This window comes from Anomaloglossus baeobatrachus, chromosome 2 (genome assembly GCF_048569485.1).
Source record: "Anomaloglossus baeobatrachus isolate aAnoBae1 chromosome 2, aAnoBae1.hap1, whole genome shotgun sequence".
Lineage (NCBI taxonomy): Eukaryota > Metazoa > Chordata > Amphibia > Anura > Aromobatidae > Anomaloglossus > Anomaloglossus baeobatrachus.
The window spans coordinates 341,202,845-341,216,940 of NC_134354.1; the positions used below are offsets into that span (position 1 = coordinate 341,202,845).

The 14,096-nt window shown below is 42.7% G+C and overlaps 1 protein-coding gene across 1 annotated transcript in view; it reads left to right on the forward strand.

Annotated features, from left to right (window-relative positions):
- Positions 1-12,935, forward strand: part of NKAIN1 (sodium/potassium transporting ATPase interacting 1) — a 61,177-nt gene extending 48,242 nt beyond the window's left edge. The window contains exons 5-7 of the mRNA XM_075335956.1: positions 5,051-5,111; positions 8,649-8,730; positions 9,756-12,935. Coding sequence (XP_075192071.1) covers positions 5,051-5,111; positions 8,649-8,730; positions 9,756-9,765 — 153 coding nt within the window. The 3' untranslated portion in view covers positions 9,766-12,935. The remainder of the gene's footprint in view (positions 1-5,050; positions 5,112-8,648; positions 8,731-9,755) is intronic.
- The last annotated feature ends 1,161 nt before the right edge of the window (positions 12,936-14,096 follow it).

Consider the following 14,096-nt stretch of genomic DNA (forward strand, 5'->3'; position numbering starts at 1 on the left):
ACTTTTCCAGAACTGAGCTGGCTTCATGAGGTGTTTTTCAGCAAATTTAACTCTGGCCTGTCTATTTTTGAATTGATGAATGGTTTGCATCTAGATGTGAACCCTTTGTATTTACTTTCATGGAGTCTTCTCTTTACTGTTGACTTAGAGACAGATACATCTACTTCACTGAGAGTGTTCTGGACTTAAGTTGAAGTTGTGAACGGGTTCTTCTTCACCAAAGAAAGTATGCGGCGATCATCCACCACTGTTGTCATCCGTGGACGCCCAGGCCTTTTTGAGTTCCCAAGCTCACCAGTCAATTCCTTTTTTCTCAGAATGTACCCGACTGTTGATTTTGCTACTCCAAGCATGTCTGCTATCTCTCTGATGGATTTTTTCTTTTTTTTCAGCCTCAGGATGTTCTGCTTCACCTCAATTGAGAGTTCCTTAGACTGCATGTTGTCTGATCACAGCAACAGCTTCCAAATGCAAAACCACACACCTGTAATCAACCCCAGACCTTTTAACTACTTCATTGATTACAGGTTAACGAGGGAGACGCCTTCAGAGTTAATTGCAGCCCTTAGAGTCCCTTGTCCAATTACTTTTGGTCCCTTTAAAAAGAGGAGGCTATGCATTACAGAGCTATGATTCCTAAACCCTTTCTCCGATTTGGATGTGAAAACTCTCATATTGCAGCTGGGAGTGTGCACTTTCAGCCCATATTATATATATAATTGTATTTCTGAACATGTTTTTGTAAACAGCTAAAATAACAAAACTTGTGTCACTGTCCAAATATTTCTGGACCTAACTGTATAACTGATATACAGAACATGCGAATGAAATGCTAGTGACACTGGACGGTCAGTGACTCAGGTGCACTGCTGGGTACTAATGTCGCGGGCGGAGGAGGGGACGCTGCGCTCACCCACTGCTCGGGTCCGGCTGCTGCTGCTGCTGCTCGGTGGTGGCTCGAGAGGTGGGCCGGATCCCGGGGACTCGAGCGGCGTTCCTCGCCCGTGAGTGAAAGGGGGTGGTTTGGGTTTAGGGATATTGTCCGTGACGCCACCCACCGTTGTGGTGAGATTGGTGACACCACCGCTGCTCTGGACGGGGATCCCGGGAGCGATGACAGGGAGCAGCTTGGATGTTAGTTCTCCCCTCCGTGGGTAGGGGGGTTGGTTGTCCCGGGGCCCGGTGAGGGGTAGCAATGTTTGGCAGGCGGGTTACGGGGCCTGGTGAGGTGCAGGGTCGCAGGGGCAGCGCTGTGCCGCACGGCACGGTGGTACTCACTCAGCCAATGATGAATGCAAAGTCTCCGGTAAAACAAACGGCTGGATGGACGGGTCCCACAGACGGCTGCGGTGTTTCTCCTCCCGGCAGGTTAATGGTGACTGCCTTTCCCTGCACCTGTGTTGTTTTACGGTTCCAATGGCTTCCCACCGGTAACCCGCTCCCCAGCTTGGATGGATGCTGAGGGAGCCCCTTTTGCCCGCAGGCTCTGGCCCTGGGAACTGTAGCCTTGGCGGTGACTGTGTTTCCCTTTACGGTTTGAGCTGTTGCCTTCAATCGGGTCTTGACTGCTGGGAAACCCCGGAGGTTCCCTTCGCTAACGGATTTGACCAGTTTTACGGCGACTCCTAGCCTGGTCGGGGTCCGTAAGCTCTCCGATCCGGTACCGCCGGGCCACCGCCCGCCCACGATCCATACGGTTTGCTCCAATTAGCCTCTCCTGCAGACGGTCAGCACCGTCTGCCAACCTTGCTGTATGTGCCCGGGCCACGCACCCGGACACGGTCAGTCTCCTCCACTACCACTTTACTTCCTCACTCCTACTCCTCTCCAAACTAATCTGAAACTCTTTTCCCGCCCCCAGGACTGTGAACTCCCCGGTGGGCGGGACCAACCGCCTGGCCCACCCCCTGGTGTGGACATCAGCCCCTGGAGGAAGGCAACAAGGATTTTGTGTTTGGCTTTGGTGTGCCTAACCGGGGTGTGGGGTGTGTTGGTGTAGTTCTGTGATGACCTGGCTTGTCCAGGGCGCCACATTCCCCCTTAGTAAAATGCAGACCGTCCGCGGGCTGCCCGTCCATCACCGGTTTTATTTTAACTGTAAAAGAGTAAAAACGGTAAAACATGTAAACAAGCATTTTTCAATCTTCCCACATCGGGAGGCACATTTCTTAAACGTTACCAAACATTTTTAATAAATAACGGTCACGGCTTCCGCTCTTCTCCCACCCAAGCAACCTGGCCCTGATGCTGCCCCTAAGCAAATGGGCAGCACCCCTTGACCCCAGTCCAACACCAAGTTGCCCGAGCGGGTTCTGTCCCTTTCAGGGGACCCGCGTCCATGGGGAACCCCTGAATCCCCCCCAGAGGATCGCCACCGGTTACGGTAGTGGCGGGCCTGGGCCATCACTTTCCTCCAGGCCCATCCTCCCAAATCAGCCTCTCCGGATGCGGTAACGGTATCAAGCCCAACATTTTTATTTACATTCCACAAGTTCGTGGTTGCTCTGCAAGTTCTCGGGCTTGTCCGTAAGCAGTTCCTTACGCAAGGTTACAGACAGTCCCCTCGGGGACAACAGTTGCCGGCAACGACCGGTTCAATCACAGTTGTAAATCAGATGAACTTCTTCGGTTGATTATCCTTATCATTTACAAACTTTCAAACTGTACTGGTGGTCCCAACGGGGACAACTTTTTGGCGGGGGACCGCCGACTTACTCCGGATCCACGGTGTCGGCCAGGGGAGGAGGCTGGGCAGATACTCTGGCCTCTTAACTGCCCCTCAGCTTCGCCTCCAGCGCAAACCAACTCCTCTCCCCGCAGTGCCTGGTGTACTGCACCAAGTCTCCCGGCATCAGGTTGCGGCCCGGGTGATCTTCCGGCAGATGGGCATTGACATCCCGTCGGGCCACAAAAACTTCGGCCTCCAGGCCCGGTTCATATATAAAGCCATAGCCCCAAATGCTATCCGCGGGCCGTTGCCGGCATTGGTAAAACTGCATCCGCAACTTGGCTTCGGTACGGGTCTCAAAGGCAGTCTGTAGCTTCTCAAAGATGGTGGCTACAGAGGACCGGTCCCACTCGGCCCAGGTCTCCACCTCCTGCTCAGCCGCACCGGTTAGCTGCCCCAGCACTACCGCTGCACGTTGCTTATCAGTTAGGGGGTACAATTCCAGTAGCGGGCTAAGCTTCTTCCGGAAGACCTGCAACGCATCAGGTTTCCCATCGTACTGCGGCAGCCAAGTAGCTCCGGGCACATAGGGCAAGGAGAACGGCATCACCTGAGCGAGAGCTGGGGCCACGGCAGACGGCTGCGGTGTTTCTCCTCTCGGCAGGTTAATGGTGACTGCCTTTCCCTGCACCTGTGTTGTGTTACGGTTCCAATGGCTTCCCACCGGTAACCCGCTCCCCAGCTTGGATGGATGCTGAGGGAGCCCCTTTTGCCCGCAGGCTCTGGCCCTGGGAACTGTAGCCTTGGCGGTGACTGTGTTTCCCTTTACGGTTTGAGCTGTTGCCTTCAATCGGGTCTTGACTGCTGGGAAACCCCAGAGGTTCCCTTCGCTAACGGATTTGACCAGTTTTACGGCGACTCCTAGCCTGGTCGGGGTCCGTAAGCCCTGCCGGATGGTGCTGGCTTCTCTTTACTCTCCGATCCGGTACTGCCGGGCCACCGCCCGCCCACGGTCCATACGGTTTGCTCCAATTAGCCTCTCCTGCAGACAGTCACCAGCGTCTGCCAACCTTGCTGTATGTGCCCGGGCCACGCACCCGGACACGGTCAGTCTCCTCCACTACCACTTTACTTCCTCACTCCTACTCCTCTCCAAACTAATCTGAAACTCTTTTCCCGCCTCCAGCACTGTGAACTCCTCGGTGGGCGGTACCAACCGCCTGGCCCACCCTCTGGTGTGGACATCAGCCCCTGGAGGAAGGCAACAAGGATTTTGTGTTTGGCTTTGGTGTGCCTAACCGGGGTGTGGGGTGTGTTGGTGTAGTTCTGTGACGACCTGGCTTGTCCAGGGCGCCACACTAACATGAGAAATATGTGATATGCACAATTGGGCTGAGCATTGTTCTGAAAATTTACCTCGGATTGGTTATAGTGAAGCACATTCAATGCTCACATATTAGTAATGTGTAGGGGAGATCATCATGCTTTAGACAGTAAAAAAAAAAAAAAAAAAAGTCATGGTGCAATAATGGCTATTTTGCCTCTAGAGAATAGTAAATGAGCAGCCCAAAAGCGAACACATCAGGAAATACAACTATTTGCAAATATGTCAGTGCTTATCGGTGTCTATTAAATAATTTCTTATACATGATTATTGTTTTATTAAAAAACTAAAATATGCAATCATTTTTAAAATGAAGTGGTCATTATAAAGAGGCATCAATAGGTGAATTAATTTGGTTAGTGATTATTGCACCATGAATGATTTCACCCAATCTCTCTCAAGACCTCACATAATTTCCTTGTTGTTTGCCAGCAGATTTGTCATGTAAGAGCTTCATGCTGTCTGAACCATGGGCAGCATACACTTGACACTTTGTGGCATTTCTGAGAAAGCATACTTTGGTTGAGAACTATGCGTCTGGTCCAGGAGACTGGCCCTTGGTGGCTTGTCCTTCTCCTGTATACTGCCATGTCTCTCCTTATACACAAACACTAGGAGAGCAGAGCAGAGAGGCCTTGGGCTAGTCACCCAAGAAGCATGGTACCCAGCTGACTTTTTGAAATACGTTTTCTTTGAAACGCTGCAGTGTTTCACAGTGAACCATACACAATTATTTAACTGATTCATGCTGCACGTGGTAGGGACAGCATGGATCTCCTTCCACTAGCTGTTCTATTGTACTTATATATCGCAGTAACACACAATTTAATATTGTGTATACTTTGATTAAAAACATAAAACAAAACACTTTTTAATGTTCACAAATAGCTATGTAGTTCAGGATTTGAATATTTCATAGACAATTCTACATTAGAAAATATGTGACCACGAAAATCTATATACCATTACTTTTCTTTTCTTTTTCTGCTCACTCACAGCTCTTTGGCTTTGTGTATGCCTGTTACGTCAGCAAAGTTTTCATGGATGAAGAAGACAGCTGTGAGTATTATTCATAAGGTTCCTTCATAATATATGGGAAAAAAATGTTATAATTTGTAACTTCATACCCAAATAAGAAATGTGAACTAAAGTGTATAACTTTGTGCTCAAATACTATATTTTGCATGAATAAAACCATAATAAAATACACAGACCAGACTGTGCTACCATATTTTGCATACACAATACCACGTGTACACAATACCACGATTCCATGTGCGCCAGTCCAACGATAAGTTGGACTGGCGCGCATGGAAATGGGCAATCTCTTGGTGGGCGCCCCCCCACATGAGCTGTAGTTGGCTCCATGTACCTGATTTACTAATTACAGACAAAAGCAGCATCACATCATTTATTTCACCAAATACTTAGTTTATTGTTACATAAAAACAGGTCAATTTGTGAATGTGGTCAATATAATATTTGGATGTACTAACTACTAAAAGTTCAACTACCGCGCTTTCTATAAGTAACCACTAGAGGGTGACCAATACAGCAATAAATGATACACTTAAGAGAAAACAATCTTGAGGGATTGTACTCTATAAATAAATTATTTCATGATATTTGGTGTCTCTATAAAAAGGAGATAGGTGGGTGTGTATTCATTAGCTGCATCAAATGTCTGACTCAGACTAAACTGCAGCAGTTAATGCATACATATGTGCTGCAGTGAAAAGAGAGAAAATATAGACTATGTAGAAAATGTAAAAAATATATATATAAAATGTATATATAACGCGGGGTGCAGCAGTAATGAACTGATAGTGATGTATACTTACATGTGCTGCATAGTGATGATCTCCCCACAATCCAGCAGAGGGTGTCTTGCTCGGTGCCACCCGCATGGAGCATGTCATTAATTACTTAATTTATTGAGTACAATTCCTTAAGATTAGTGCCGCCATTTTATACATGAGAAAATAATCACTCTTAACTTTCTTGGGCAAGTGTATAAAATTTTGTTTTATGTTAACTTGTATTGGTTCTTGTGGTTACTGATAGGAAGCGTGGTAGTTGAACCTGCTGTTCTACCTGCAGCTCCATCTACTATTGTAAGTAGTGTCTATTTTATTGAATATTTGGATTTAGTTGAATAGTGGGCCCCAGAGTGAATGTTACTGTTGTTGAGCCCTTGGCACCTCAGTCATACAGTGCATATAAAATTCTGTCTTAATGCTCATAAATTATACTTGCATAAAGCAAACAAATGAAACGACAATACATACACATCGCTGACACACACTTGTTTATACACAATATATTTGTGAACATGATAGGGGCTTGAATTTGCAGTCATAAAGGTTGCTGCTACTTTAGGACAAGAATATTACCACTAGTCCAGTGGGTTGAACATGGGGTTTGCACCACTGGTTGACACAGACAGAGGAGGTCCCTATGCAAGAACAATATCTGGGCCCTTTGCAGCCCAAGAACTCATCATAATGTACAATTCCACCTGCTCTGGAGGTGGATGAGGATCCCTTACCACTTGGGCCCCTGTGCGGCCGCATAGGCTGCACCAATGATATATCCACCTCTGGTCTGCTCTACAGCTGGGCCAACAATAGGTTTTTCATATAGAACAAGACCCATGCTGCCCATAGTCCTCTCTGAGTATGTACAGGTGCCTGAGGATACAGCAGGCATGTTGGTGGTACAGGTGCCTTCTTCTGCACAGTAGCCACACTATACAAGATGTGATTGAGGGAAACTTACAATGCTGGAGACAATGACACATCAGTAACTGTACATAGCTACAAAACGTAGGGACCAAAAAGATTATTGGCTCTAATTGAAGACGATTGGGCCAGCTTTAAGAAAAAAAAAAAAAAAAAAAAAAGATGAAACACTCCTAGCAAAACAGATGAGAGTATGAGAAGTACAATTAGGACATCACAGTTTTAGAATGCTTTTTATTACAGTACAATTTTGTTAGCTGTACTTAATAAAATTGTTATTCTCCGTTGTCCTGTAACATACATATTCTTGATAAAATAGTTGTTGTCCTGTAACATACATATTCTTAATAAAATAGTTGCTCTCCGTTGTCCTGTAACATACATATTCTTGATAAAATAGTTGTTCTCTATTGTCCTGTAACATACATATTCTTGATACAATACTTTTTCTCCGTTGTCCTGTAACATATGTATTCTTGATAAAATAGTTGTTCTCCGTTGTCCTGTAACATACATATTCTTAATAAAATAGTTCTTCTCCGTTGTCCTGTAACATACATATTCTTAATAAAATAGTTGTTCTCCGTTGTCCTGTAACATACATATTCTTGATACAATAGTTGTTCTCCGTTGTCCTGTAACATACGTATTGTTGATAAAATAGTTGTTCTCTGTTGTCCTGTAACATACATATTCTTAATACAATGGTTGTTCTCCGTTGTCCTGTAACATACGTATTGTTGATAAAATAGTTGTTCTCCGTTGTCCTGTAACATACATATTCTTGATACAATGGTTGTTCTCCGTTGTCCTGTAACATACATATTCTTGATACAATAGTTGTTCTCCGTTGTCCTGTAACATACATATTCTTGATACAATGGTTGTTCTCTGTTGTCCTGTAACATACATATTCTTCATACAATAGTTGTTCTCCGTTGTCCTGTAACATACATATTGTTGATAAAATAGATGTTCTCTGTTGTCCTGTAACATACATATTCTTGATACAATAGTTGTTCTCCGTTGTCCTGTAACATACGTATTGTTGATAAAATAGTTGTTCTCTGTTGTCCTATAACATACATATTCTTGATACAATAGTTGTTCTCCGTTGTCCTGTAACATACGTATTGTTAATAAAATAGTTGTTCTCCGTTGTCCTGTAACATACATATTCTTGATACAATAGTTGTTCTCCTTTGTCCTGTAACATACGTATTGTTGATAAAATAGATGTTCTCTGTTGTCCTGTAACATACATATTCTTGATACAATAGTTGTTCTCCGTTGTCCTGTAACATACATATTCTTGATAAAATAGTTGTTCTCCGTTGTCCTATAACATACATATTCTTGATAAAATGGTTGTTCTCCGTTGTCCTGTAACATACGTATTGTTGATACAATAGTTGTTCTCCGTTGTCCTGTAACATACGTATTGTTAATAAAATAGTTGTTCTCCGTTGTCCTGTAACATACGTATTGTTAATAAAATAGTTGTTCTCCGTTGTCCTGTAACATACATATTGTTGATAAAATAGATGTTCTCTGTTGTCCTGTAACATACATATTCTTGATAAAATGGTTGTTCTCCGTTGTCCTGTAACATACATATTCTTGATACAATAGTTGTTTTCCTTTGTCCTGTAACATACGTATTGTTGATAAAATAGATGTTCTCTGTTGTCCTGTAACATACATATTCTTGATACAATAGTTGTTCTCCGTTGTCCTGTAACATACATATTCTTGATAAAATAGTTGTTCTCCGTTGTCCTGTAACATACACATTCTGGATAAAATAGTTGTTCTCCATTGTCCTGTAACATACATATTATTGATTCCTATTCAGTTGATTTCATTGGCTCCTATGATTCCTACGGATATCAGGCTCCCATGAAGACATCACACCTCCAGTTGCAGCCTCTCTACAAGTATGTCTGTCACTTACGCAACGTATAAGAATATTGAGTGAGGTCTTTTCTTACTAATTATATGATAAGCCTTGCTCCAGCACTGATGTGTTCACCAGAAAAACAAGGCAGGCAGATGTATGAGGTACCCAGCAGCAATTTACACTACCAGCACTTTAGTATTATAGAAAGTGATCTCTATAGGAGCGTAACTCCTACATTCCCATAGTAACGTTCAATATGTATTCAGCTTGACAGGCTTGACTATGGTCAGTCATCTAAAGGAAAGAATACAAGTTTGGTAAATTAATATAGTAGTAATGAAAAAAAGTTTCCTTTCTGTAACACTATATTTTGTTTGATGACCACACATATCCAGTACTTCCTCAGCTCTTTTTTAGGCAAACCTGCTTATCACTTTATCTCCTGCATTTTACTATACAGTTACACGCTAGCACTGTATGGCTCCATATGAAGCCAAGTGGAGCATGCCATATATTTTCTGTTGGATTTACTTGTAAGGCAACAGAATAAACTTCTGCATGCCTCTGTGTCACGGGGTCCTTTTCCGATATCACACATTCAACAGAGTGAGAGATGATTTAACAATCCAATGAATATTTATTCCATGCAATCCCGAATGTCCATCAAATAATCCACCACACAGAGAGGTAAAGTAGTCCAGGAAACCGGATATAGTCCAGTAAGCGATAAATGTCCAGGTCTCTCTGGAAGCCTCAGCTTCTCCCACAGAGGATGAATCTTCCTGCTTGTCTCTTACCCTTCCCAGCCAGACTGAATAATCCACCAGGTAAACAGAGAGTGTGGTGGATCCCAGTCTTCCTCTCCCAGAGTTAGGTTAATCACCTCCTGTTAATCACCCCTCTGTATTTAGTTGGAGACATAACATGGTGCAGAAGGTGGCAGACATATAAAGCAGAGCAGTGCCATAGTAGTGTGAATGAATAGCTCATTCTAATAATTGTATATGGAATATATTGTTCTTTCTCTAACAGCATTTCTTCTTTTTTTTTTTCTTTCCACAGGCCTGGCTAGACGTACTTCATCAGTATTCAATCACCACACATCTTACGCAGTCAAAGCCCTTCTCGTATCTCTTCACATCTCATTTATTTCCCCACTTATATTCCTGATCAGTGGTCGAAATGCCTTAAAACACCATAACGCAGCAGTAGTAATGTTCAGATTTGTCTGGACTGGTTGCATGCATTTAGCATAGCAACTGTGTTTTTTCATTATGGATGGCATATACTGCCATTACATTGGTATGCCATGACTGATCCCATCATAACTGATCATTGGAGAGTAGAGGTAGTGACGTCTGCCCACAGCTTAGGTAGATGATACAACATTATTTGTTAGTAAAAGAAAAAGTCAAATTGACCACTCTTAGACTAGAAAGAAGAGGGGTTTTGACTTTTTATGTTTTTGGAATTTTTTTTTCCTTTCTGAAGGACAAAGCAGCTCCCAAACAAGAAAATTATAAGGAATTATCATATTTTAATTATCCAGCTGTCACCCATCAGCACATTGAAATCATTTAAATATACCAAGTGTCGCTTAACTTCAGAACATGTGTAGTATTGTGTAGAACAGGAGACTATAGATGAAAACATATGTAGTCATAGCACTTATCTGAGAATCAATGAGAAGCTCCTATGATTGTTTCTGAGGAATGAATAATGAATTCAAATAACTGCTGACCATTGGGCTGTGTTCCTTTACAAACTGTCTTGGCACCAATTGTTCTCTATTGTACATGTCCAATCTGTACCACCATCTGATGCACCTATTGTAGAGCTGTAGGAGTTATGGAAAGCTTTGTGCACTGTTACATCTCTTGGAATTGCTCGGATGCACCTAAAATGCCCCAAGATATGCTACCACTTTGCATATTTGTGTCTCCTCTAATACTGTTTATAAGAATAAATGGGAGCAGATTAAGAAAAGTGACATATCACTGAAGCAGTAAGAAACACCGAGGATTAATGGGAGTCTGTTAGCACAAAGTGACTGTTCAAACCTGGCACAGATGCTTGGTGCACCCTTGGCATGGCTATGCAGCTCAGTGCACCTTCCGCCTACTTGTTTAACATCTCTCTCGACCTTTTGGTGGGTCCTGTAATGCCAGAAGTATCAATCAAGGAAGAAATAGCGGAGATGAATCAAAGTAGGTGGGATGCTGCCCTGAGCTGCTCAGCCACGTCAATGGTGCACCAAGCTCCTGTGTCTGCTGTAAACAGTCATTTTGTGTTGCTAGATTTCCTATCATTTGTAGTATGTAACCATAGAAACAAAGAAGTCTGGATAAGAGCTGTGTACACAAAATGGGTAGGATTCAGTCTCTATTAAAAGTATTTGCATAGTCACTTTACCTTTTTAGAAGCAATGGAGCAAACAAAAAGAGATGCAAAAGTGCATTTAGCCATTGAGTATTACTAGAATGTACAGGTTGGTCACAAAAGACATGATTGTAGATAGCTATTTTCACAATGAGAACAGAAAGTAGCCATGACAAGGTAATAATAATAATAATAATATTTATTCACTTATACTGTATAGCGCTATTATTCCACAGCGCTTTACATACATTGGCAACACTGTCCCCATTGGGGCTCACAATCTAAATTCCCAATCAGTATATTTTCATAATTACAAGTGGTAAAACTGTAGAAAGGTCTCTCCAGACATATACTAACCACTGTATTCAGATAGGAATATTTAAAATATCTGCAATGTCGGCATTTTGGAAAAAAATGCAAATTGTTTTGCATTAGGGTTTTGAGGTGGAATATATCTCTGAGACCTGCTTCTACAAGGTTATATTAAATAGGTGCTCAGTGCTGACTCACTTTAATACTTAAATATTCATTTATATAGCAAAAAGGAACAAATAATCCTTGGTCAAAGAAATGGCATCCTTTTAAGACGTAATTAGCATTGGCAAGGGAATGTCTTAGTGAGCTCTAACAAAGATCGACAACTCTGAATGGAAAAAGAAGACGAGCATGCAATTATCGTGACCAAGATAAAGTCAAAAACAATTTTTAACAGGTCACTTATAAGTAAATACATCTGTTAAGGGAGGTAAAGGAAAATTAAAATTGCTTGTTTTACATTGGGGTGTAAGAGGTTAAAATCTGCAAACTCAGGTGATAACAAGGCAACACAGACAATGAAACAAAACGTGGCAATACCCTTGGAGGGCACTTTGTCCGACACTGGGAGGAAATTAGTGGGAATATTTTCTGTACTTCCTGTCTTTTTATTTGTTTGATATATATATATAATGTGCAAACCTACTACTGTACAGTTTGGATCAAAAATGTCATTTTTAGCCTTAATGGTCTGTATGTGACTCCATCGTCACAGTTGGAACACTTCAGGAAAGGAACCGTTTTAACGTTAACTACGAGCAGTTTGTATCGATTTCTTCAAGAAAGCAATAGCACATATTCAGTTTACAAATCCAATGTGTTCATTTCTACCCAAATGTTCTTATTTTGTTAGACATGATTTTTCTACCATTGTATAAAGAGAAATTTAGCATGGCACCCATTGTAGCCATGCTGTCATAATGTATTAGTGTGTGCACTGTCGATGATACAGGGGTGGAAATGAGGGATAACAAGAAGGCAACAATAATCAATTTTACTGGTCTGTAATGTTAAAATGAGCGAATAGCAGAGCACAATAGTTGAGCTTCCTTGACATTTATGATGGGGAATATTGGCACTGGTGTTGCACCTGCACTGTGAATGCAATAGGATTGTAATAGTATGTAATGGCCTGAGTGGCCGCGCCATTGTAGGAACACTATAACGTACATACATAAGCACAATATGGACATCAAGTGGTGCCAATGTCAGTACAGCGCTTCTGTATGTATGTTCCGTGTACAAGTATGAAGGAGATGTTTGTGTTCATTTTAGTATATGTGAAGTTTAAACACTCTCCCACACCGTTACATGATAGTGTGGCGATTGATGGTGTGCTATAATCCATAGGCCTCGGTACGCAGGATCATACAATTTATCATCTGAAGGAAATGCTACCTTATAGAACACTTAAAGATCCTTCTGACTCCCAGGAATGAGAGAAAATGCACCCTGGTCTAATTTAATGTATGTATGGGATTTCTTTTATAATGTACCTCAGATTATGTCCATTTTTGTATATTTGAATTAAACAGTGTTTTGATTCTTTCTCTGTTTCTGTTTGTATTACTTTTGGCATACATGGCATTTCACGATGTTAGCTTGGCTTACATTGAGATTATGCCCATGTAATACTGCACAAATATAACAAATGAGTCGATCAAAGTATACAGACCAATACAGTTACATGACTAAACATTTGAAGTTGGATTTCACTTTTATTCACTTTAGATGGATCCAAATGTATCCTGTATAAATAAACCGCTTCTTTATGTTACAACTAGCTGTCGTACCCGGCGTTGCCCAGGATAATAACTGTCTCTTTGTCTCTCTCCCACTCTCTGTCTGTCTGTGTCTGTCTGTCAGTCTGTGTATCTGTCTCTGTGTGTCTCTGTCGCTGTGTGTCTGTCTCTGTGTGTTTGTCTCTGTGTCTGTCTGTCTCTTTCTGTCTGTCTCTGTGTGTCTGTCTCTATCCATGTGTGTTTCGGTCTCTATCCATGTCTCTCTGTCTGTGTCCATCTCTGTATCAGTCTCTGTCTGTCTCTATCTCTGTCTCTCTCTATCTCTGTGTCTGTCTCTCTGTATCTGTCTGTCTCTCTCTAGCTCTGTGTCTGTCTTTCCCTACCTGTCTCTTTCCCAGCCTGTCTCTTTCCCCGTCTGTCTCTTTCCCCGCCTGTCTCTATCCCCGCCTGTCTCTATCCCCGCCTGTCTCTTTCCCCGCCTGTCTCTTTCCCCGTCTGTCTCTTTCCCCGTCTGTCTCTTTCCCCGTCTGTCTCTTTCCCCGTCTATCTCTTTCTCCGTCTGTCTGTCTCTTTCCCTGTCTTTTTTCTTGTCTTTTTCCTTGTCTCTGTCTCTTTCCCTGTCTCTGACGCTTTCCCTGTCTGTCTGTCTTCCTCTGTCTCTTTGATTGTCTGTCTCTCTCTGTCTGTCTCTGTCTCTTTCCCTGTCTGCCTCTTACTCTGTCTGTGTCTATGTCTGTTTGTCTCTTTCTGTCTCTCTCTATCCATCTCTTTCCCTGTCTGTCTCTGTCTGCCTCTGTCTCTTTGACTGTCTGTCTCTCTCTCTGTCTCTTTCCCAGTCTGTCTCTGTCCCTTTCCCTGTCTGCCTCTTACTCTGTTTGTGCCTATGTCTGTCTGCGTCTCTCTGTTTCTCTACCGACATCTTATTACCTCACACGTGAGCTTGTTATACTATGAATGTCTTTTGTTC